The sequence below is a fragment of the Rutilus rutilus genome (assembly GCF_951802725.1).
Source record: "Rutilus rutilus genome assembly, chromosome: 3".
NCBI classification, from domain to species: Eukaryota; Metazoa; Chordata; class Actinopteri; order Cypriniformes; family Leuciscidae; genus Rutilus; species Rutilus rutilus.
This window is the reverse complement of record NC_140211.1, coordinates 28,540,155-28,566,384: the sequence shown is the minus strand read 5'-3', so window position 1 is coordinate 28,566,384 and position 26,230 is coordinate 28,540,155. Positions and strand designations below refer to the sequence as shown.

The 26,230-nt window shown below is 37.4% G+C and overlaps 1 protein-coding gene across 1 annotated transcript in view; it reads right to left on the bottom strand.

Moving 5' to 3' along the window:
• ptprn2 (protein tyrosine phosphatase receptor type N2) overlaps positions 1-26,230 on the bottom strand; it is a 260,783-nt gene that overhangs the window by 54,872 nt on the left and 179,681 nt on the right. Inside the window, exon 12 of the mRNA XM_084404889.1 lies at positions 24,781-24,845. Coding sequence (XP_084261015.1) covers positions 24,781-24,845 — 65 coding nt within the window. The remainder of the gene's footprint in view (positions 1-24,780; positions 24,846-26,230) is intronic.

Genomic DNA, 26,230 nt, shown 5'->3' with positions numbered 1-26,230 from the left:
AATGGTTAAGGCAAATGGATTTGTTTTTTTTGTTGTGTTTTCATATTCAAGAGATTATAAGCTACATGCAGTTTTTGGGGGTTTGCATCAAGTGGTCTTCGACTTTTATACATAATAAATTTATGAATAAAGATTGATCTGTTGAAAGCAGTTATTTTGAGATAAATGCCAAATGTTCTCCTCCTATTCATATTTTACATTGAGGGGGTGCATACAACATACTTGCCCACCGGCAACTATAGTTGCCGCACATTCAAATATGATTTTCAAGAAAGAAAGAAAAAACCTGGGACAAATAATGTTCACATAGGACACTATTAACACGATCATATGCATGAAACCATTCAGAAAAATTTGGGCACAAATGGGTTAACAAGAGTATGTCCATCAACAAACCGATGTGTATATTTCAAATTTATTGCAGTGCACATGCGGGAACTGTACCAATAACGGTGCATATGTTCACCCAGCACTAACGTGAATGACTGATGTAACAAACGTTTGTAAACCATCCTTTATCATTACTCAAAGTATAAAAACGACAGCCAATCTGCATTAATAGACACAGTTTTAGGTAATAGTGGCCCACAGCTGCTTAGCAGAAGTATTTCAGTAAGATAACGTGAGGTAGCCAGTTAGCCGGAAACTTACACAATATAAACACAAAACTAAGTATTTTGAACACCCGGTAGAATATATATACATCAATAATTATTCATACTTACAGGTTGTGACTCTGAGGAGCAAGCTGGTCTAAATAAACTGGGTACTGAACTATATTTCAAGAGCAAGCGGTTTGCAAATCCTGCATTAAAGTCTTTTTTTATTTTATTTTTATTTTGAGAAGCAGTTGTCAGTAAAATGACTTGCTGTGGCTGGCCAAGTTGTTCGTGGGTGGACAACATACAACATAGGCAGACATTATGTAAATGTATCTTCTAGTGACGTAGAACCGTAAAGCAGTAGGATGCGAAAGAAAAACGACTCATAAAGGCAATTCAGAGTTGATTCTTTCTTTTGGGAGACAATAACTTTAGTTATCGTACACTTTCGACTTTATAATTTTGCAGAACGTTTACATTCACAAACAGCTATATTACACACTGCATGAAAGGGAATATTCAAACCATAGGGGCACTTTAATAAATCTGTAAACACACTTAAATCAGAAGCTGTGGATCACTGCTCCACTTCTGCTAGCCGGTTTTGTACAATATTATGTGTGAATGCCTCTTTAATGCTGCAGTGTTCACCATCATGCACAAAACAACCTCCATATGCATTTTTTACTTGTTTTCTGAGGATGCTTGGCCTGACGTCATCATACTCAGATTCCAGTCAGAATGTCAGTCTGATACTGCTTCATTGGGCTGTGATTATGGGGCGTGTTTCAACCAAACCAGGAAAGAAAATGCCTCTGCACTCAATTGGATAGACCTACAACCAATCAGAGCAACGGAGTAAATGACGTATGTTTTTCATTCATGTTTCCGATCGACAAATGCCTTGATCGCGGTTCTCTGTTCTTCTTTTAAAATGAATGCGCTGTCGATATCTTCTATAACAGACGCGATGGCGGAATCAACACATGATGTTTCATAAACAAAGTTCAGAGTGATGTTCAAATAATCAATCCAATCAACTTGTCATCAAACTATTACAATGTCTACCAGTGGGCATACCAGTCTACCAGCATGAGAGGAAGCATATATTTATTCACTCTGTCAACTCACCTAACATTCCTTGACAGTTTTCAGCATCCCTCCACTCACTCTCGGCTTGGTCTTCCACAGCCTGAAAAACGGGGGGAGTACTTTGGGTTCGGGCCGAATACCGAGCCTGGAGCCCACTCCTCGGACAGTAGGCTAGGCTACGCCAAATATGCATTTATTCTATCTGATTTCTTTGTAAGTGTGAAATCTCAATTCTCCAGCGGCAATCATCTTTGTTGTAAACAAATTCAACCCAAGCGCTCTTTGGTGACGTGGATGATTACGTTACTGTTGATCATCTGTCCATCATCATAGAAAGCCCGCCCTGACAATTTGATTGGTCCGAACAGTTTTTGTTCGGGCATAATAGCTCCTCAACGGATCAAGTCCAGACCGAACTTCCCGACCTAAAAATTTTGTGGGTGGGGCCAGTGGCGGATACAGAACGTCATTAATAGGTGGGCCTGGTGAATATGCGGAGGGGCCTCGGTTTTTTAATCTTATATACACGACCAGTGGCGTAACTTTGCTAAATCAGATATATGTACAATAACATTACGATATCCAGCAATCGATTTAAATAGTAGGCTACATGGGGTTAAATGAGATGTAACCTAATATATGTTGTCAGTGCCGAGAATTTTCGTGTGAATAAATACATAGATCCGCCTATATGACCAACATATACCTTAATGGTCCAGTGGTCTAATCCGCACTCGTATAGTTTTTTTTCCTCATCAAAACCGATTATGTTCATCAGTGGTTGTATGTCAAGCAGGGACACGTTTATGTGCATTATGTTTTGTGATTTCACCAGAACGAATAGAGTATCCGCAACGGATTGAAGCGCGCGTCCGAGTGAAGATAGTGCGGCGTGTGCGCGAGCCACACGAGAAAACACTGTATCCGCGCCACTGATCGCAGCGGCAACGAGCACTTTGATCACTTGATTTAAAAAAAAACACATTTCAGCGCTAGATCGTCTCTTATTTAAAAAACGAACGAAATGAATGCTCTGCCAGTTAACTGGAGATGTTTCATTTATTTGTAGAATTGGTACATTCTAGTACGAGATGTTTTAAAAAGTGGTGGGGACAATATCGACCCTGGCAAATTTACGCCTGTACACGGCTGATAAATATGTCAACTATAGAAGCAGATCGGTGCTTTGGTAGTGAATTTAAATAGGCCTATGCCTTGTACTCATGTCAGTCAGCCCCCGGCTGCTTTAAACCTCATCTGTCTGTTACGCGACTCGCATGTAGACTATCACAACGTTAAGTCAGTGCGCGCACGGAGAGCGGTGTTGCGTGATAGCATCACTGGACTGGCACGTGATATGCCGACATAAATATTTTTCTTTTGTAGTTATTTTTCGTAGCTACTGTATATAAATGTCCGCAGGAAACTTTTGAAATGAAATTATTTATTAATTAATTATTATTATTATTATTAAAATAATTTTTTTTAATTGTTTTTATTAATCTGATTGGGTGGGCACCCATAAATCCGCGCCTGGGTGGGGCTTTGTTCGGCTGGCATCCAGGCTAGAGGATGCTTGTAAAACTCTCAAACAGTGGAAACAGTTACTGCAAAACACTTTCTTCACACTAAAACTAGATTTTAAAGGATAGAAGCATGCACACTACCTTATGAGAGAGTTGAAAGGAAATGACAGGTTTGTCTGTGATATTTTATGTCACCCTGAAATATCAATGGCTTTGTTTTTGGTAGCTTGAAGCAATTCCTCAAATGTACGTCCCCTGCAGTGAGTACAGATTATGAGATACAAGAAAAATTATTTTATATATGACCATTTCTAATTCACTAAGTGAATAAATGTAAATGGACAGTATTTCTAACATGGCAATTCCTCAGTCATAGTGATCATTACTGGTAGTGCATTAGTTTTGAAGTCATGAGAGGGGATTTCAATGTCTTTACTTTTTCTGTATCAAAATCTTAATCTCTCTTCTAATCTTAGTATAAGATTTACATTCTTGATTTTTTGTAATAGTTCTGTATGAGTCCTTCAATTGTCCTCAGTGCAAAAAGATGAGTCATGAACAACAATCACTAAAAAACAAACAAACAAAAAATAAAAATAAACAGTCATGGATCTTTCAGATAATGATACAGTATTAAGAATCAAGCGTATGTAAATTTACTTTTTTGTCTTGTGAACTACACGTAAACATCTGCTATTTGAAGTAGATTATTCAGGGCATTACTCAACATGCATAAAACATGCAATTTTTATGATCCCTAATTTTTTTTTACATTTTGCAGATTCTGCATATATGTAAATGTATGACCACAACTATCTACAATTTGTAAATTGCAACATTTACAATAGGTAATTTTAATTGTTAAATGTGATATATACAGTGTATATATATATATATATATATATACAGCGGGGGAAATAAGTATTGAACACGTCATCATTTTTCTCAGTAAATATATTTCCAAAGGTGCTATTGACATGAAATTTTCACCAGATGTTGGTAACAACCCAAGTAAGCCATACATACAAAGAATAAGTTCAGAAATTAAGTTATGTGTAATAATGTGAAATGACACAGGGAAAAAGTATTGAACACATGAAGAAAGGGAGGCGCAAAAAGGCATGGAAAGCCAAGACAACTGCTGAAAACTTACAGTAATTAAAAAGCAATCCAGCCCCCTGTCAGTGGAAATTAATAACAGCTGGTTCAGTCCCAAATGATGGCCTACAAAAAGCTCTCATTGCCAAGGTGTCACACAAGACACATCTCATGATGGGTAAAAGCGAAGAGCTGTCTCAAGACCTTCGCAACCTAATTGTTGCAAAACATAATGATGGCATTGGTTATAGGCGCCATTCTAAGCTTCTGAATGGTCCAGTGAGCACTTTTGGGGCCATAATACGGAAGTGGAAAGACAATAATTTCACCATAAATTTGCCTCGACCAGTGCTCCTTGCAAGATTTCTGATAGAGGAGTGAAAAGAATAATCAGAAGAGTTGTCCAAGTGCCAAGGATCACTTGTGGAGAGCTTCAAAAAGACCTGCAGATAGCAGGTACTGTTGTCTCAAAGAAAACAGTAAGTAATGCACTCCACCGCCATGGCCTGTATGCACGCTCACCACGCAAGACTCCATTACTGAAAAAAAAAGCATGTTGAAGCTCATTTAAAGTTTGCTGCACAACATTTGGAAAAGCCAGTGAAATACTGGGAGAATATAGTGTGGTCACATGAGAGCAAAATTGAACTGTTTGGATGCCATAATACACACCATATTTGGAGGAGAAATGGCAGTGCACATTACCCTAAAAACACCATACAACTTGGTGTTGGCTCTTGGACAACTCTAATATATATATATATTAGGGCTGTCACGATGTTAGATTTTTCATACCACGGTTATTGTGGCCAAAAGAATTCACGATATCGATATATCGTGATATCTATAGAATCTATGGGGGGTTTTTATATAGTTTTTCTTTTTTACCCAACAAACATAAGGATACTGATAAATACAAGGCACATGCACTTTTACTTCTTGCGTACTCAATCTATGGCAAATTTTTGTGAAATAAGACAAGCATGTGAAGTTTATCTGGTTTCAAACTGAAGCGAAACACTGTCTGAAGGTTTCCTGAAGAACTGAAAAGCTCTTAAACCTATTGTTGCGCCGGCGCCAATAAAGTCATGCAGATAGCAGATTTTAACAAAAAAAAATCAAGTGCAAATACAAATACAAAAATTAGATGAGTAAAGAAAACGGGGTTCTTAATAATCACCCTTTATTAAATATTTGAACACAGAAACCCCCTGTTAATAGGTTAATGTCACGTTTCCCATTCCATGACTAGTAAAATAATAGCAATTTACTCTCTGTAAAATGGCGTAATCCGCAGGATGATGGACACGGAGATGGGTAAAAAGGTTGATGGCTACACATTCTGCAGCGCCGCGTCGCGTGTAGGACAACTCGAGGTATCGCACACCGGACGCTCACTTTCTCAGTTTATGGCCAACAATATTCTAATGCTTAAGGACATTATGAATTTAAGATAATGTCTGTACTATGTTATGATTGTACTGTTACAATTAAATACAATAGTTGCTGAGTCTGTGATCTGAACACTTTACCTCAGAGCATCCGTTAACTGAATGAATTGAGAATATCACCTGAAAGTCCGATAACATCAGTAATTTTCATTCAAGCAGCTGATTTCTGTAAATTAATGTAAAATTAAATGTATATTGCAGCACAGGGTTAAGTCATTTACGATGATTTGAGACAAATATAATGTAAATTTAATATAAAACTAGGTAAATGGTGCTCTGTGTCGCGGCAGGATTTTGAACAAGGTCCTGAGCTGTTGCTGGGCGCCGCGGACAGACGCCGAATGGCACCGCCGGTGTGTGTACACTCATAGTCATAGAGAATAATGTGTTTGAATTTTAAAGACGCTGGCGCTGCTCGTCTCGTCCAGTGTGCGACCCCCTTTAAGGTGCTGTTTTCTTTGAAGCCGAAGAACTCCATACTGGCAAGCTTACTTTTTTCGGGTGTGCAATACAGACACCTGAGAGGTCAACCAGGTACTGGCGCTGGAGTATTTACGTGTCATGTTATCATAAGAGTCCTATTCATTTTAAACATTGTGGTTATCGCCAATACCGGTATATTGTCACACTCTAAATTAACAAGATGTCGATATTTCATGCTTTGAATATCACGATTATCGTCAACACCGGTATATTGCGACAACCCTAATATATATAAATATAAATAACAAACTATAATGCCTTATAGAGCATTGTAGTGTATTTTTTTATACGGTCTATGTATTTGAAGAGTTTTGACACTGCAAATACAGCCTCCATTACAACCTAAAGTACTTTTTTACACTGCAAACACTCATTATACCCATTTCAGTTTAACAGATACATGCCACTACAAAACAACACGTCAAAGGGGAGCAAGAGAAACACCAATCACATCAATAGCTGTTGAAGTTGACGGCTGCCGGTGCCACATGCTCTGAATTCTCCCAAAATGTTTACTTCGTTGTCATTTGATTTGCCTCCACCACCCACTGCCTTCCTCAACCACAGACTTACAAAGCACACGTTACTGACTTAAAGAGAGGACAGTCATTAAGGAAAGAGCCATTACACAGAAGAAATGCAAAAAAAGAGAAGAAAAAAGACAACATAATGGTCACATAAATTCTCATTAGCATCTTCATTACTACAGCACAACCAGTGGGAGAAAACATTTTTCCTCGGCCTAGTCATTGCCATGACAACATGACTGAAACACAGCTTGACGACTATCCTCGACACGGGTTGCCTGCCTATCAATCTACATGCAACTTTCATGGGAAGTTAGATGGACACATGTAAAACCTCCTCCCCTTGAGTCTGAAGAGTAAGAGATGGTCAAGAGCATGGAATAGAGCCAGGCCAGTTTGATCCATCCCCTCACAATACCTCCTAACAGGCCAACGCTGAGACCAGACCTTTGATTTCAACGCTTAATTACTGCTAGTCTAACACAGTGTCACAACTGCTAATGATGCTATGGAGCCTGGGTTTCTCCCTCAGTTCACTCCAGCAGACCTCGACCAGAGCTAACAGTGTCTTAAGTTCACATGAAAGCTGTTCTCTTTTTGCCTCAAGGCAAAAAAACCGAGCTCAACTCAAGCTCTGGTGAATATGTAATGAAGCCTATGCCCATGCCCATGAATTGCTATGAGGAACTGTCTGTTTTTATTTTTCCTCTGCTTAGTTCTACCACCAGACACAACATTAGAGGAGTCAGATAGTCAGCAGGTGTTGGTTATGGAGGTTTACAGCACATTAACCATAGCTAAACTGTACTGAAACAGAATCCTTGACAGTTACGAGAGACTGCAGACAGATTCACAGGAAATCAAGAAAAAGATATGTATATCAGAGCACGCGCTGAGCAGACACCACAGACAATCAGCGACATATTCGTTTAGCGCACATTATCACTTCATTACTTTTAATGATCAGCTCATGTTGAGGGGGGTTTAAAAGCCTTGATTATTTTGCAGTGTTTCCACAATCTGCATTTGTATTAGCACCTCATTTAAACTGAATAACCTTGATGAAAGACATACTGTGGAGAAAAACATTGCGCCAATCATATGCAAAAGCATGAATGGGACAGACATGCAATAAAAAGGAAAGGTTAGGATGACTATTTCCATGTCGCCAGAAAAACCAGACATATGAGAAAAAAAAAAAAGTGATATTGGCATACACTATATTTAAAAATGTCAGAGTTAAAAAGGAAAAGAACATGTATAATAAAGAGCTGATCATGAAAATAAATGCACTGATTTGGTTTATAAAAAGTTGTTGATGAACGAAAGTATCCATGCAGAGCACACTATTCTTAGCATAGATTTTTCTTAGCATTCTTCTGGATAAGTTTCTACTCCTCAGCGTGCCAGATTTGTTAGAAGAACTCGATGTTGTACAGCCCTACTACTCTTAATATTCACTTATTTTAAGTTTTAATGAATAATTTATGTGTGTTGCATAACCCAAATCAAAGCACCTGTCTTTTGCTATAGCATGGATGGCAATCTGTGAAAATCACCAACTGCTAACATATTCACAACACTATGATATAGCTACTCTGTCTCAACTGAAGTCAGTCAGTGTATTTTAAATGTCTGTGGTATTACAGCGAGTCTCTAAAAGTGTTCTGCTGATAGACTCACAAAGTGACACCTGCCGTGAGAAACAGCAGTCGCCCACTCACTGGGCTTCAGACCTGCTCTGCTTCTGACCCCACCAGTGCTTTACCATGTGACATGTCCCACAAAATGGCACTGAGAGGGAGACCCTGCCAGGCTGACATTTAAACCCCAGCATTGTACCCAGCTGTGACCCCACACCACCATCCCTCACTGCCTGAGGGTGCTTGCTGTCTCTGTGTTTCTCTCTCACTCTCTTTTCAAAACACACACACACACACACACAAATGAGATGACACGCTGAGAGGAAAGCAAGACTAGACTAACATATGGCAATAGCTGATCATTCAAAACAGTAGACTGTTATAAACTGATCACTTAACTGCTTTGGATGGGACTGGTTTATGGGATACAAATTAGTTCACAGACTGTTAAGGAGTAACTAACTATAAAGGTAGTGACATTACTAACATAATTCTTTTTGTAGCATGACAATAGTTTCATAAGTAAAACTATTTTAGTGATTTAGTAAATGTATCCAGGAAGCTGCAGTGTAACATGACCAAATACTACATGGTTGTTTTTAATGTCTGGACTGAGTGAATAATAAAAAAAACAAGGCTTAACAGTAGTGACTCAGAAATGTAGCAATGCGTTGTAGTGGATCAATTCACCCTAAATGTTCAAAAATCATTCAGTGATTTGAATCCCTGTACTGTTATTATGCAAGGTGTTAGGTGGATCTGATGTATTTATAATAAACTGAACTGCTCAAGTTTGATACTGTCACCCTAATTTAACTATTTAATTCATTTGTGACACTTAAGACTGTCACAGCAATGGCTGGTGAAAATTGAGCTTTGCCATTACATTTTAAAGTATATTAAAATACTATAGACAGTTGTTATTTTAAACTGTAATAATATTTCACAATATTACTGTTTTTAATTATATTTTTTCTGATCAAATAAATGCAGTCTTGAATGGTAGTATATACATATTGCCCCGCTACATTACTTCAATGTAGTTAGATACTTCTTGTTTCTATCTTGTAAGTGTAACTAACTACTTTTACAAAACAGTAGCTTGACAGTTAGTCAAATTACTTCAAATAATGATTGTAGCTTGCTTGGCAAGATACAGTTTCAAAGTAGCTTCCACAACACTGGTTTTAATTAAGCCAAGGTAAGGAATACAGTTAGCAAGTTTCAGGAAAAAATGCCATTATTCTGTTGGATACTTGAGGTTAGAATCAACAGAGAGACAGTCTGTTATTGATATAACATGAGGTAATGGTCTTTGTGCTTCAAGGAATAAAATGGTGCCATGAGAGCAATTTGTGGGAGTAATGTCTAATTTGAAGCATTTGTTGTCAGAGCAGCTCTAATGGCATGACAGCAGCAGCATTTACAGTACTTTTAATGTAACTTTAAAAGAACACAGAGTAAAAGCTGCAATTGTCATTAAACCACCGGCCTCTCATATATGTCACTGTCAGATGATGTGAAAAGAGTGCAGGGAAGGTCGAAATAGCTGGTTTGAATCCCATCAGCTTAAGGTTGATCTATCCATTACCTTTTAAAACAGAGAAAGAAAAGGGAGGTGTAATGAGGGATAGATGCAGGTGCCCACACGTTACTCACTATTCCCTTTCAACACTCATAAATGAAATAAAAAATCACCTCTCACACTGCTTTGGAAAATGCTTCAGTGGTTGATTGGTGGGGGGGAATGCCTGCACAGACCGCCATCAAACGCTCTTTCCCTGACCAAAAGGTCAGACCTTGGTAAAAGGTTGCCAGAGTCGCGAGTCTGCCTCTTTTTCCTTGCTTTCAACCATCCTCTGGAGCCCTTGCTCCAGTGAAAGAGGAGAGAGGGAGAATGAGGGAGAGGGAAGAGAGAGAGTCACTCTGTAGCGGCTGCTCCAATATGACATTTCACACAGGGATCCACCACAGCAACCACTGGCATTTAAGTTACTTTTAAAGCAGGCAGACCAGGTTCCTAACAGCATGGCTGTTGTTAGTGGCGGTTGATGTGCCCACTGAAATCTCTATCACAGGCAGCTCAGATGTCGGCACGTTAGGTTGACTCTAAAAATGCAGCATAAACAAAGTTATAACATCCAGGCTTAGACACACACACACATTATCTGACAGGTTCACACGATCTGAACATTACACACCACATTAGCACTCCGGCACCTCGTTAACACACAGCCTCTTTGCACAGGAAGTTAGGATGCCCTCCATCTGTTGCGAGTGTAGGTGTTTATGATGTCAGTTAGTGTTGCGAATAATAGCACAGCTAAGCTTTGAAGAAACAAGCAACAGGATCTTTGACCTCTTATTTACAACACTGATAAAAGATAAAACACGGCCATAGAAAATCTTTTTGGCATGTTTTTTTTTTTTTTTTTGGTTTGATACAACAATAACCTCCCTTTATTAAAAGCTGTAAAGGTAAGACAGCAGTTGATCAATGTGGTTAAGAAATACTAAAAAGACCCCATAAAAAAAAAATGCTTTTGGATAAAGATGATTGTAAAGGGTTCTTTGACATGCCACAGTCTTTACATTCAAATGTTTAAAACATACACAATAGGATGCACACATACAAAAAAAAAAAAAAGATATGCACTAAAAAGAGAGGACTTTCATCTCCAGACCACTGAAAGACCCTCGGAAAAAAAGAAAAGAGGGAAAGAGAGGAAACAGGGTTAAGCTTTGAAGTTGTGTGCAGCACTCTTGGTATTTCAGTATCAATTTATTATCTGTGATTTCATTTCATTTGTGTTACTCACTCTTTCGCCTGCATTAGGAGAACAACATCATTTGCTTTGATGTCTGAGGCTGAAATATCCTGGCTCTGCAGTGGAGATGTAAAGAATCTCTGGACTGACTCACAAATCCAAATTATGTCCAGCCTGGCTTAAAGTGGACAGTGGGACATGTTAAAATCCACTCTGTAACAAAGTCCTTACAGAAACACATTATGAATTATGATTATGATATTTGTTTGCTCCAAACAACAACAAAGCAGACACAATCATGACCTTAAAGGGATAGTTCACATAAAAGTTCAAATTCAGTCATCATTTACTCACTCTCATCATGTTGTTCCAAACCTGGATTACTTTCTTTCTTCTGCAAATGTTTTTGTCCATATAATGAAACTCAATACAACACTGAACCTCATTGACTTTCATTATACAGGCAAAAACACAGATTTTTCAAATCAATTTTTTTTAAAGAATCTTGCATACAAGTTTGGAACAACATGAGGGTGAGTAAATGATAACAACATTTTTGGGGAGAACTATCCCTTTAAAACAACACAAATTTAATGAAATTGGAATTCCATTCATAAACATGTCCAAAAATATTTTAGAAAATATAAAAATATGAAACACTAAAATACTTAGTGCAATTAGGATGTTATTCACCATTCTCTTTTTAAAATGCCTTTAAAATCACACAGACTGAAGAATAACGCATCTGTGTTAGTTAGGAATTTTTCAGTTTATATGGCGCCCTTTTTAGAAAACATATTATTCCAAATTATCTTTAAGAAAAATAGTGCCTTGCAAACCCCCATTGATCAAGACAAAGGCGACAGTAGATGTGGAAGAAACCATGGGGGTAACCAGACTCACCTGGGTAAGCCCTCCTCCTCCTCAACCTGGCACTTATTTATGAACAAATAAACTTACAGGAAAACCTATGGTGCCAACAACAACAACTGTCAACAGTTAAAAAAAAAAATGTTTTATCAAGAATTCAAACTGAGTACAGCATCTGCCATTAATTCACATGCAAGCCAGGAAATAACCAGGTAAATATTGACACATTTCCCGTCCACAATGGAAGCTCACACAGACCTATTGTGCTGCTGTTTTTGACCTTCTGTAACTGAATCAATAATAATCTGATCATTCACCTGATTAGATTGAGGTGATCTTCACGGCAGGCTTTAATCTGTGCGGTTGTGATATCCCTCACGTAAAATGTACACAGCAAACTGATGTTCAATCTAACCACCACATTATAGTGTGGTATCGGCTGTGCAAAAGCTGAAAGCCACCATTAGGGATAAAGTGGATATTCATTTGTGCCACCATGCAGTGGACACGAAGGCCATATTTGCTGGCCTCCAGTATAACAAATATTTGTGTTGCCATGGTGATCCCTCTTCTTTTCTATCTGGCTGATTAACACCTTCAAGGTCATTTCTAATCAACATGGTGGAATGTATCAAATATTCCATTCATACAAATTGATGTACCGGTACATTTCAGTTCCTTCCACAGTTTCCAAACACCTTCTATATAAATACAATGCTGAGTTTCAAATTCCAAGCAATAAAATGTTTTAGCATATTAATAACTTCTTATTATAATTTACGCTGAAATCATCACCAGCCCCAAATGCTTTGGGGACAAATAAGTGAAAAGACAAACCAAGTGTGAATACCTTTGTATGGCTTGGTTTTCCTTTTTTTCCTTTTTAATCCAGAGTCTCCTGACTGTCTAATATATCTGACACACGTGCGACTCTGAGAAGCTTAATGAGTCGTGAGTGTGAACGGGGATTTTTACAGAAACCACATTTACATTTCACAACAGAAACACCAATATATTCCTCCAAAGACTTCTCAAATGCTGCTGTAAAACCCCAGCTTACACACCAACTGTAGAGCTGTTACATTAACTGCTTAATAGAAGTGTGAGGCATTTTTCAGGTTTCAATTTAAACCCTGAATTACAGTATTAGAAATAACTGTGATATTGCTCAAGACCAGAATGGACAGCTTTTGCATAAATATTTTTAATAACACTAAGCTGAATTATAGCATAAATGCATTTTTAGTTGAATGTTTGTAGTTCACAATAGTTATACTTCATTCATTTTCATTCAGCTGAGTTTTATCTGCCAGACTGAAATGTGCATATTGTATTTGAGCATGTGTCACATATGTAATATGTAATATGTAGTGTAACACTAGCAGGGCAAGGCAGACAAAGGTCTGAAAGAAGGGTTTGGTGAAAAGGCCTGCATCTGTGAACTTACTGGAGAAAGCCTATTCTTGTTTCTACACCTGCAAGATGTGATTCGACAACAGATCCCTTCCTTGACATGTCACAGTATTATATGCTAATGTTTATTTCCACTGCATCAAATTCTACTCTCTTGTTGGGTTGGGGGAGGGAGAGATGGGGCGAGAGAGAGAGAGAGTCAATGCAGGGATGGAGAGAGTCTGGGAAGGCTCCTCGAGGTTTTGCTCACATACACATGAAAATACACATTAACACTCTCTTTGTCAAAGGTGATGTTTTGATGAAAAACTAGCATGCAGTTGTACTCTAAAAACTAATTTAATACATTTGTCCCATCATGTTGTCTTTTTTATGCATTAACATATTTACTGGTATTAATTACAGATTTTTCATGTTTCAGTTTATTTAGCACTGTCTCTTTTTTTCTCCATTTATTATTATTTTTTGCTATTATATGTATGGTTGAACTATCCATTGAACTACCTGCCATTGCCAAGCTCCCATTATACAATGAAAATGTTCATTTACATGGCCTACCTAGTTAGGCCTAAATTAAGGTGAAATAACAAAGTAAATAAGCAGACAAGGTATACAAGCCTCTCACTAAAACTATTCTATGAAAACAAGCATGCAGACATGCTTACCTTTCTTCATAAAAAAACATACAAAAATACACACACACACACACACACACACACAGAGAGTGAGAAGTTGAGATTCCTGACTGTCATAGATGATTTTCTGCTCCTTCCAGCATTATCTGTTGAAGTGGTGTTTAGAGAATGGCTGCTAATGGCTGCATCCATGCATAAATACCCTGAAATAATTCGTGGACCAATTTATTCACCAACTCAGTCAGATGTTTGACAGGATCTGCCTCTTGAGAATAACGTAGCCAACAGCAGTGGCACACAACCTTCCCACTACCTGTTTCGGGCATCAGGAGCATCGTAAATCTCTAACCAATAGGGGACAGTTGCGGCCTAATGGTCAGAGAGTCAGGCTTGTAACCCGAAGTTTGTAGGTTCGATTCTCAGTACCGGCAGTACCCTTGATGCCCTAAATGAAGAGAACAAATTCTGAGTATGGGGTACCAACTTACCATACTTGGCCTTCACCTCATGTCACACACTCCATCTAGAACAGCTTCCAAACCTTTCTTCCAGCACTTTAGAGTTCATCATACTACCACTTTTTTCCTCCAAAATACTTATTGACCTTCCCCAATCATCAACAATTTCCTGACGAGTGTGCCTAATTGTGAATGGTGCGTCTGATGGCAAAGAAGCCTGGAGAATCTCCACTCCACTCTCCACAATCCAACTCTGACCCATCTGATAGCAATAATTACAGGCCAGTCTCTCTCAGTCTCTGTTCATGTCATGGGCTCTTAAACATGTTAATTCTAGTAAATGTCAACCTTTCTCACCTAAAGCAACCTGCTTTGTGTTTTCTTTTCTATTTTAAATGACCTAGTATCATACACAAAATATCAGATTTTTCTGATTATAAAATAATTACCTAGTTCTGGCATTTTGTAGCATTCAAGTCATTATCTACATAGCACAGCTGATTGGTTGTTGTTGCTTCAGTGGCCAATGAGCTGCAGCACAACATTCAAACAAATACCGGTAGTGTCGCTGGTAGCAGTATGCAGAAACCCTCCAGCTTCCCCAGCTCCACCTGTATAGATCTGCTATGGGGGTTAAATCATTTATGTTACATGTTCACAACAATGTCTGTGAATGTATTGGCAGTAGCAAGTCTCTATTCCGCCAAGAACAAATACATTAACAGTGCCATATCCATTTATATATTATATTTATTTATTTAATGATTCATTTATATATTTTTTTATTAACTTAATGTTAAAAATGAGTTAGTATATGTAATAAAAGTTGTAAAAATACTGTTCATTCTTAATTCATGTTAGCTAATGTCAACAAATTGAAGTGTTACCGCAATAATATTATCTTGAGGCTTTTGGGCAGACAAAATGCATTGTTGGTTTTGGGTGAAGACAGACGGTTCTTTTTAAAGCCCTCCTCACCTCTCTACACCTGGACTTCTCCCACACTTCCCACCAACTGCTAGGCAAAGACTGACTTAACGATAGGCCTGTGCAGCTGACACAGTGTGTCAGGGATTTAGTCACTATGGAAACCCCTATCATAGCTGACGTGGGGTGGCACAGTCTCCGTCGCTATGACAACCGGGCCAGCTGACATACAGGTGGTCAGGGGGCGGGTGATATCACCAGGTGTTGTGTGCCCCCCTCCCCCCCCGTGACCCCTGGCAGTGATAGAAGGCGGAAAAAAGGTCAGGCTTTTCCTTTTACCTTTTATGAGCTATGTATAACTCTTTCACATATCCCAGTCCTATTCCTCTCCCTATTTCCCGTTCCCTTTTATTTTTCATCCTTTGTGCATGGCCCTGTGTTTCTTCATCCCTTAAACACCCTTCCCCTCTCTCTTCCCCTCTCTCTCTCTTTCTTTCTCTGTCTTTTAATCAAGGAAGGAGCTAAAAAGAGGTTCATCTTTTAACAGGGAGAAAGATATGATATACTGGCCAGCAAATGAGTTCATTAAAACATTAATCAACACATTTATCAACTATCAACTAAAAAAAAAAAGAGAAATCTTCCCTTTCCCTTCTTCCAGCTCGCACTTTTTTGTCTCTCTCACTCTGCTCTCTACCAGATTTCACACATATCCGATATATATTTCTCTGAAATAACACTCTAATGCAGTGGTTCTCAACCTTTTTTGGGCCAGTGCCCCCCTACCCATTATCTAGGTCACTCCCTAGATACCCCCACCCCCCACCCCACTACCATTCAAATGTTTGTGGTCAGTAGAATTATTTTTTTTAAATAAACTGAAGGTAATACTTTCATTGAGCAAGGATGCAATACATTGATTCAACAATAAGTGTAATAATTTGATTTACAAAGTTTAAGGGCCAGATTTACTAACAGTTTGCGCCAGCGAAAACCCTCTTTTGGTGTTAAAAAACTACTGTCAGGATTTACTAAAGACACACAGTGAAAAATTAGCAAGTTATTTTTTGCGGCTGACCTTATTGCATTTGCATTTGTAGGAGTTTCCCTTTCAGACGCAAAATTTATGGGAGGTGAGTATTTAAATGAATCATGATTTACTAAGGTTTGCGCTCGTCAATTTACTGGTATTTTGTGCTGTTATTTACCACCCCAAGAAAGCAAGTTCTTAAACCAGACGCTAATTTGTGTTGTTCTTGGTAGATTGTGTTGGTCATTATGGAAATGATCCAGCTGTGTCTGTGTTCTTGATTTGCGCGTCATCAGTAGATCACATGCAGAACTTTCCACATGAACTTTTTTGGAATTTCGCTCTCATGCTAATTTGCCTTGTTTAGTAAATCTGGCCCAGCCATAGTATTGTTGATGCTTTTCAGTGATATAGCCTTTGGCAATGTTAAGGTGTCTTTCAATTTCTATCTGACATACCCTGTTGCTCCAAAGGTTAGAGAGACTTGTAACATAATCCTGTTTAGGAAATACCCATAGTGGAACCAATTGAAAAGACATTTCAGTTGGTTCTTCCTTAACTGGAACTCTATACTGTGATTTTACCTCTAAATATTTGGTGAATGTTTTTAATTGGCTTTCAGTTAAAATATTTATATTTATTCCTTAGTTTTAGAAAATATTCTGTTTATGAAGAATATATTGAATCCCTAGTTTAGTGCTGTCCTAATTTACTTTAAGTAATGAGTCCATTCCGTTTCAAATCTTGCTTTTTTGGATGTTAGTAAGTGTGGATATGCTCTCTGTCACATTTTGTAAATGTGCAAAATGTGCAATAACATTTTTGAAAAGACAGTAAATATATTTATAATGCTAAACATTTCTATTTAAATTTTTTTAAAGGAATTCACATTTCTATTTTCCATTTCCATATTTCTATTTAAATCTTTATGTTCACCAAAAAATTCTAATAAAAACAAACACCACACATTCCACATTTCTATAAGCAGCACAACCATTTTCAGCTGATAGGCCTAATAATAATAAGAAATGAAAAGCACCAAATCAGAATATTAGCATGAGTTCTGAAGGATCATGCGACTGAAGATTGGACAGGAAACAGGAAAAAAAAAACTTTTAAAATACATTCAAATAGAAAACAGTTTGTTGAAATTGTAGTGATATTTCTCAATATTGTTTTTACTGTGGATTTTTTTTATCAGTCGTGGTGAGAAAGATACTTCTTTCAAACAACACTTTTGATCTGTGATGTACAGTATATTCAATTTTTTTTATTTCTAATATATATTCTGATGTATATTATTATTACTATTATTCAACTATAAAGAATGCCACATAACAGATTTGATTTGACTGGACAGTAAAAATATTAGTTTCCCAAGGAGCAAGAACAGAATTTCTTTTGAACAGAAATTATATGTTAAACAATAAGCATTCATATACATTTTCTCAACCGGAAAACAAGAAAAAGAAAAAAGCATATCGTGTTGTATTGTGTCTGAATGCAAGACTACAGCTGCGCTACAGAAAGCAAATAGTCATTGTTATGGAAATGATACACCATCGATTTTAGTTGCATTGGTGTAAACCGGCAGGTTACTCTCTTCTGTCTACAAAGAAAGAGAACGGTGCGTCACATTGCATCAAAAGCACCTATTATAATCAGTGATTCTGTCTACACTGGATGTGCGCCAAGTCATCGACAGTAAACAGATGCTATGTACGAAGTCTGAGGCACTTGATCCACGCCCTTTCACTACGGACAAATGCATTTGGAACGTTCGCTTCAATGTGTCCAAGGATGCACCGGTATAGACACTGTGTTAGAATGTTGAAGACCATTTTCTTTTACAGGTAGATAAAAAGAGTTTCATTTCGTAAATCTTTGGCATATACGCGCCTTAAACAAACGCCCCTCAAGAACACCCTCTTCCATTGAGAAACGTTAAATGCCTCCTTGTCTCGGTTTAGTGCGATCATAAAAATAAAACATAAAAACCTAGGTACAAATATCAAAACAACAGAGCTCCACTTGCAGGAGCTATATATGACATTCAGAAATCACATAAAAAAAAAATCATGCCTTCATTTTAAATGTTGCATGTGCCCACATGGAGGCATGACCAGTGGAAGGCCTATCGATCCTCCCTCCTTATCTCTCTGACATTTACTTACCTCAGACTACATCTACCACAGTCACATCCACCACTGGCATATCAGACCTCTAGCTAAGCATTTATGTCATTACTTTAGCAGACAGATACAGAGAGAGATTTCAGTCATGCGTGAGGTAAGAGGAATCCTATGATTTGATTGGCCCCCATGGGAAGGCTTTTTTCTTTTTTCTTTTCTTTTCTTTTTTCTTTTCTTTTCCCCAGATCCGTTGTGCAACTTTATGATCTTCTTTATCCTTTTTTCTCTCCTGCTATATGTACATTTATATTTTTCTGCTATGTTTTTCATAACACGTGTCAATCCACCTACTCACACACACACACTTCTGCCCGGTGAAACTCACACAGACATATGCACGGCTCTGCATGGCTTTTTATTTTATTTTATTCAGCGCTATCTGATCACATTTTCACACAGCTCAGATAATTCTTCTTTCCCTTCCTGCTGAGAGTCTTGCGCCCCCGCCAACCCCTGCAGAGCAGTCGTGATTAAGGCTAATTACCAACAAAACTGGCCAACATGACAAACTTTAGACAGTGGCCCTGCACCCATACAGCATGGTGAAAATGACTGTCAGTGTGTGAGCACAAAGAATGCAATTCCTCAGTGTTATCTTCAGTGTGCTGTAATGAGAGCTCCAAGATCAAATAGTTACTAACACTTCACTACAAACATCCTTGTTGTTAAAATTTGATTTAAAAAAAAGTGTCAATTTGGATGTCAAACATGAGCTGCAGCTCAATCTCATTGTTAATTACTATTCATTTCTATAAACAACATGATATGTTTTCAGCCAGCGCTGCAAAATTATACACTCATGAACAGTTTGCAAACAAGTTCTCAAATAAGCTCACACCAGTAAAACATAAAAGCCGTTTCATGACCCTGTCAATTTCAAATAATAATGTCGATGACAATCTTTTTTACTACCAACCCAGCAGTTACAGTGGATGAAAAGATAATAGATGAGTTGGAAGAAGCGCAGCTTGTTTTGCGACATATTCTCCTCTTTGCTTGTTTGTGGCACACATACTGAGGTCTTATGGTCACATTTTCTATTGGAAAGCTCATTTAGACCAGGTTCATAAAGGCTGCCGGCACATCAATACCCTACTTGATTACATTCTCACCTCCGCTGAGAGGCCTCGATGAATATTTATCAATGTGGATGCACACGCACCCTCCCCTTTCATCACATCCGTCCACCGCCCCTCAAAACCTTCTTCACTTAATTTCTTTATGAATATTAAAGGCTGCATTATGTCAGCTCACAGACTGACAGCACTTGAGCTAATCCTGTTATTGTCTTAGCGAGATGGCTGCATCTCTTGCTTAATGTGTCAAAAAACATGCATCCCTTTATTTATTTCTTTTTTCACCCTCTTTCTATTGTTGTGTTTGTCTTTTGTTGGCATGGAGACAACCCTAAGTGGATCGGAAAACAATTTGTGGAGGTGGAAGGATGGGTTATCAAAGTGCTGCTTTCAATAGGAATATGCTTGACGTTAATTCTTGGCAAACAATCAATGTCTGGGTTTTCATGTAATGGGAGCGTCGGAAAACAGCACAGGGAAGGAGACTTGAAAATTAAAAACATCTATCTCAGTGATTGTCCAAAGTCACGCAAAAAAGAAAAAGAAAAAAGAAAACTCACGTTTGATGCCACAAGCATGCAATTCATCGGAAATTCAACAACATATTCCAAGAAAGTATGTTTAAATTGCTTCATGCAAATCACTATCATGTGCTGGTAATAATTATAATACAACATTCTACTGTTTTAACATACAAAACTGTCTGTTATGCTACTTAATGTTGCAAAATGGTATTTACATTTACATTACATTTACATTTATTCATTTAGCAGACGCTTTTATCCAAAGCGATTTACAAATGAGAACATTTTATATTCGAACATAACAAATATAACAATATTTGTTATATTCTTTTCATTTCTTATCATAAACACACATTGTTTTACCATTTACCACACTGTTATTTACCTAGCTTGTTTCCTAATCTAGCTTTAATAAAATTAAAAGGTGGATACTTAACGATTTCACTTCTCGCACTGACCTACAAACCAGTGTTGAGAATTTTTAAGATAAAAATGTAAGATAAAACAAACAGGTTAACAGGTTAAATGTGTATTAATTTTATGCTACAAAAAAGTTTAATCACATGACATTGGCTTGATAAATGTTAATTCACTGAAATCACAGCATGATATCATCTTAAATATGTCTAGTCTTCATAATGCTTTCTGCCAGTGGTCTACCGGGCGATGTTGCATCAATGTAGTTGTTAAGTTGAATGAGCCGCTATAGATCTACCACCAAAACAACAAAGACTTAAGGGCAGGTAGTCAGTGGGATTGAGAATGAGATCAAATGTTCCAGCATAAGAACAGTCTTATTTGCTCATTGTTCCCTTCAATCTGAGAACAATGCAAGGATATCCTCTCTGATTATTATCCTAAATAAAAGCAAAACAAGTTTTACCATTTTCAAACTAAGATATTAAACTACCCCTTTGGTATATCTCGGTATGGTATTGTTTATGTTATAATTGGCTTTATGTTTCGTGCAGAACAGCCCTTTTAATAATTTCAGTTTAAAGTATCCAGTGAAATTGCCAAATGTCTGCCTGTTAGGCAATAGTCTCAAAACATCTCTGTCCATGTATTTGATTGAGATAACTAATAACCATCTGTCCCTCCATCCTCTCTCTCTCTCTCTCTCTCTCTGTTGTGTGGCCGTTTTGATTGACAGAGTATATTTGGCATGTTGCCTCTGCAACAGACAGCGAATTGAAAAAGTGACAGAGAGAGCCGCTTAGCTCTATTTAATGGCAATCACAGACAAACACATACATACGTGCTCAAACACACACACACACACATGCATATAATAATCACTAAAGTTTTAAGGATGCTCTTTTAATATTAGGAAAATTAAGGAAGGACTATTAAAATTGGATCAGAAAAGAAATGCCTGATTCAGCTTTTGGAGTTTTATCTGATCTAAAAATTCACAGGAATTGAGCAAGCTAACAAAAGACTACCAAAAATGCTATAGTAAAACTATGCATTTTGAGATATGCACAGAGTATTTTCTGAAAGAACTTTGGGAAAACATAAATGCCATGACATATATATATATATATATATATATATATATATATATATATATACAGTATATATATATATATATATATATATATATATATATTATAAAAAGAAATATATATACTGTATATATATGGTAACCATTTAGTACCACAAGAGATTTTGCTTCAGATGCCATTCGCAAAAATCTTATAGTGAACCAACTGCAATGATAAAAGGAATTCAATCCTGGTATTGAACTTTTCATGTGGGAGGTAAGGCTTTTTTCTATTAGTTGACTGCTAGTCATTAGTGCTATGAGTTTTGTTGTATTTAGCCTTTGACGGGCTTTTCACATTTGAAATAGTGTGTCATTCTAAACCCCGGGAAACCAGAACCCTAGGTTATCTTGTTTCAAGTAGGGCTGTGCAATATGGACAAAATAATCATATTGCGAATATTTGCGAATAAATGAATATTTGCAATTGCGATTTTATTTTGCAATTTTGCCAGTTGTTTTTGCTTTTTCAAACATGCTGCATTCTAAATGTATTCAGTGCACAAGAAGTGCATAACAAAACATTTCACAATGATATAACATTAGGGAAATAACAATGTAATAAACTGTCTTAAAAACAGACAACATAAAAAAATTCAAGGTTTACTAACCTAAATTGCAATCATAACAATAAATAAACTTCAAAATTGTTTTTCAGTGCACACATTTCACAATGAAATATAATTACTGTACAGTGTACAGTTGTAATTACTGCTTGATAAACTAAATTGTAAATTGTATCTTTAAAACAGACAACATAAAATAAATTAAGATTAACTAACCTAAACTCCAGTCATGACAATAAATAAATTGTATCTTTAAAACAGACAACATAAAATAAATTAAGATGAACTATAACCTAAACTCCAGTCATAACAATAAATAAAAACTAACAGAAATCAAAACCAAAAAATAGATTGCTATATAATGGACCGTTAAACTCATGGCGTAGCATTTCACTTCAACGCCCACCTTACATTTATCATTCATTTCAGGAATAGCAACTCGTGTGAAATGAGCGCGAGATAGCAGGTATCTTTTGTCGAGTGTTTGTATTAGTCTTCGGAAGCCGTCTTTACTGACGATGTATGCAGCCAGGCACCATGTCTTTGCATAATGATATTGCGTCTGTAATTTCTTTGTGCCGTTTTGATCCGAATTCTCATAAGGCGTGACGCTTGCAAATGCTTGAAAGGTCGGTTCAGGCTGGCTTTGAGGTGTGCTTTTGTTAGTTTCGATGGTCTTTGTCGACATGCATTGTTCATACAGTTTTTTATGACTTTGTTTTAAGTGTTGGAACAGGTTTGTAGTATAGCCCCGTTTCGTTGCAATAATTATTTCACAGGTCTTGCAAATTACCTTGTTCTGTGACACATCCTCTCTCCTGAATTCAAAATACTCCCAAACGACTGCATCTATGTTTTATGTTCTTTCCTCCCGTTCGCCTATTCTGTTCTCCCGCTCAGCTTCGTGGTTATTTGCGCGGTGCGCTGAGTGAGCTCTGATTGGTTAACATCTTAAACATGCGCACAAGAACGTTGCAGTATTCTGAATTAAAATTTACATAAATTAATAAATAAAATGGCAGCCTTATGCATTTAGAAATCGCATGTGCTCAAATCGCGATTGTTCTGCGATTGCGATTAATTGCACAGACCTAGTTTCAAGATACCTGGTGTTAAGTGAAAAAGAGACATCACCATTTTACATTTTCCCCCTCCAACGCTGAAACTTCTGTTTATATACAACACTTAAATCATGACAACTGTGTTTGGCATGGTAATGGATAATGTTGATATGTTTGGTCTTTGGTCTAGATCTGCTACACTGCTGCTGATAATTGCTGCAGCAGAGCAAGTACGGGACTTGCTACTGCCAATACATACATGACACGCTGCTGTGAGTAAGAAAGACATGCTGCTGCTGTACAATATAGCGTACATGAATTACCCATGGGGAAGGTGGAGGGTTTCTGAAAGCGCACTGCAACAGCAAATGCTGACCAAGCTCATTGGCTACTGATACAGCAGGAACCAATTAGCTGTGCCCCATAGAGAATGATGTGATTGCAAGCAGATTGAGTTAAGGACCTATCAGCCAGCACCATCTAAAGTTTTGTGACAGAATTTTGTATTTCTGTGACTGCCCAAAGCATGTCAATATGAACTACATGATTGGTTGTCTGTTTGCTAAGTATCTAGCCGTAACATTATAACAACACATTGTTTAAAGGAAGTTATCCCAAAAATGAAAATTCTGTCATCATTTATTGACCCTCAAGTTGTTTCAAACCTGTATAAATTTCTTTTTTTCTGCTAAATGGAAATGTATTGAAGTGGAAGTCAATGGCTACCGTCAACTGTTTGGTTACCCACATTCTTCAAAATACCTTCTTTTGTGTTCAGCAGAAGAGAGGAATTCATAAAAACTTGAGGGTGAGTAAATGATGACAGAATACATTTTTTGGGTGACCTGTCCCTTTAACACTGCACACGTTTGACACAGCAATGTGAGGTTGCTGTGCAAAACCTGCTCCAGAGTTTCATAACTATAGATAAAAAAAAAAAAAAGCTCCCGGGTTTAGAACAACGATACCCCGGCGTTAAGCGCAGTGTGAAAAGCCCCTAATTGTACTTGGCCACCACAAATGTTCAACTTGCACTGCAAAAGACATTTGCATAAACAGCATAAGGTCTCAGATCCATGATTTGAAATTAATGCTGGTGGCGCTAGTGCTAATCTATGACATTTCATTCTAGAGTTCGAAATAAACACCATCTATAAAAGAATGCTAAGTTAAGGGACAAATTTTGTGAATAAAATACATTCAATAAGGGGTTGCACTCTGGGAAAGGAGGATGTCATCATTGGTGAGGGAGGAATAGGGGAGAGAAAGCAGACTCCTTTCCTCTGACTTACATCACTCAGTCCAGCCTCAAGAATCTGCAGACCACTCTCCTTCTCCAGCTGTCCTTTTTGCTCAACTGTTAAAGAGAAAAAAGAGGGCCTGAGTGAGAGCACATCAGAGGCTATAGCATGTCATCAGTGCTGAGGTGAAGATGTGTGTGTGACAAGAATGTTTGGGCTCATCTGAATGAATATTGGGGTGCCTGCTGCACATACTAAAATATACTTGAATCAATATAAAACCATTTAAAACAGGATATTAAACATAAATATCCGCAAGCAACAATCAACAATCAACGGGGTCAGATGATGAGAAAAAATGGCGAAAGGGTGTGTACAATGTTTTTCAGGATTATTAGCACTGAGAAAGAATTTTAGTATGTTTGGGAACTTTAGTATGTATCTTCATGGGAAACCAACACAGTCAAAAAGTACACCAAGAAAACAACAGATGTCAGTCTGAAACCTGCAAGTACAAACATTTAACCTACAGGGTGAATCTGGGACCAGTAGGGAAAAAGAACATTGTGTGGATGAAAAAAACAAATGACTGAGTTTGCTATGGATGTTGTCATATCTTCAGCTGATGGATCAAAAAATACTGGAGCTTTATTCAGCATTTGACACTTTCAGAAGTTCAGACCATGGAAGAGCTTTAGCATTGAATAAAAAGTCCAAAAATATGATACAAAAAAGAGGACTCCTTTGCTGGTAACAATTTGTAACAATTTGTTACTAGGCAGTCTTGCCTTTGATTACGTCTCAGAAGACTAAAATCAACTAGTATCAATTTCAATAATGTTGTGACATGTTTAATCTTTCAACACATATATGAGGTTATCCATTGTTTTGGCATTTTAAGAGCCACATCTGCTCTGACATGACAGAAAAAGTAAAGCATGATGCGTTAAATATCAGCCCTTTTGACATTTTTCTGTCAGTAATGTTAGTTTGCTTACAGCCCCAACCAAGCAATTCATGTGATACTTAAAGGGATAGTTCACCCAACAATGAAAATTCTGTCATTATTTACTCACCATTTAATTGTTCCAAACTTTTATGAATTTCTTTCTTCTGCTGAACACAAAAGAACATATTTTGAAGAATGTCAGTAACCAAACAGTTGATGTGCTCCGTTGACTTCCATAGTATGGAAGAAGACATGGAAGTCAATGGGCCCCATCAACTGTTTGGTTACCCACATTCTTCAAAATATATATTTTTTGTGTTCAGCAGAAGAAATAAATTCATACAGGTTTGGAACAACTTGTGTCACGTTTAGATTCCAAAAATGATGATGAAGGCAGGTTAACAGTTTCAAAATAGTAATAAGGTTTATTAACAGAAGCGATAACTCGAGGCAGAGTGCATAGGAAACACCAACAATATCGGACAGAAAGGAAATGAGGAACTTAAAGGGTTAGTTCACCCAAAAATGAAAATTCTGTCAGTAATTACTCAC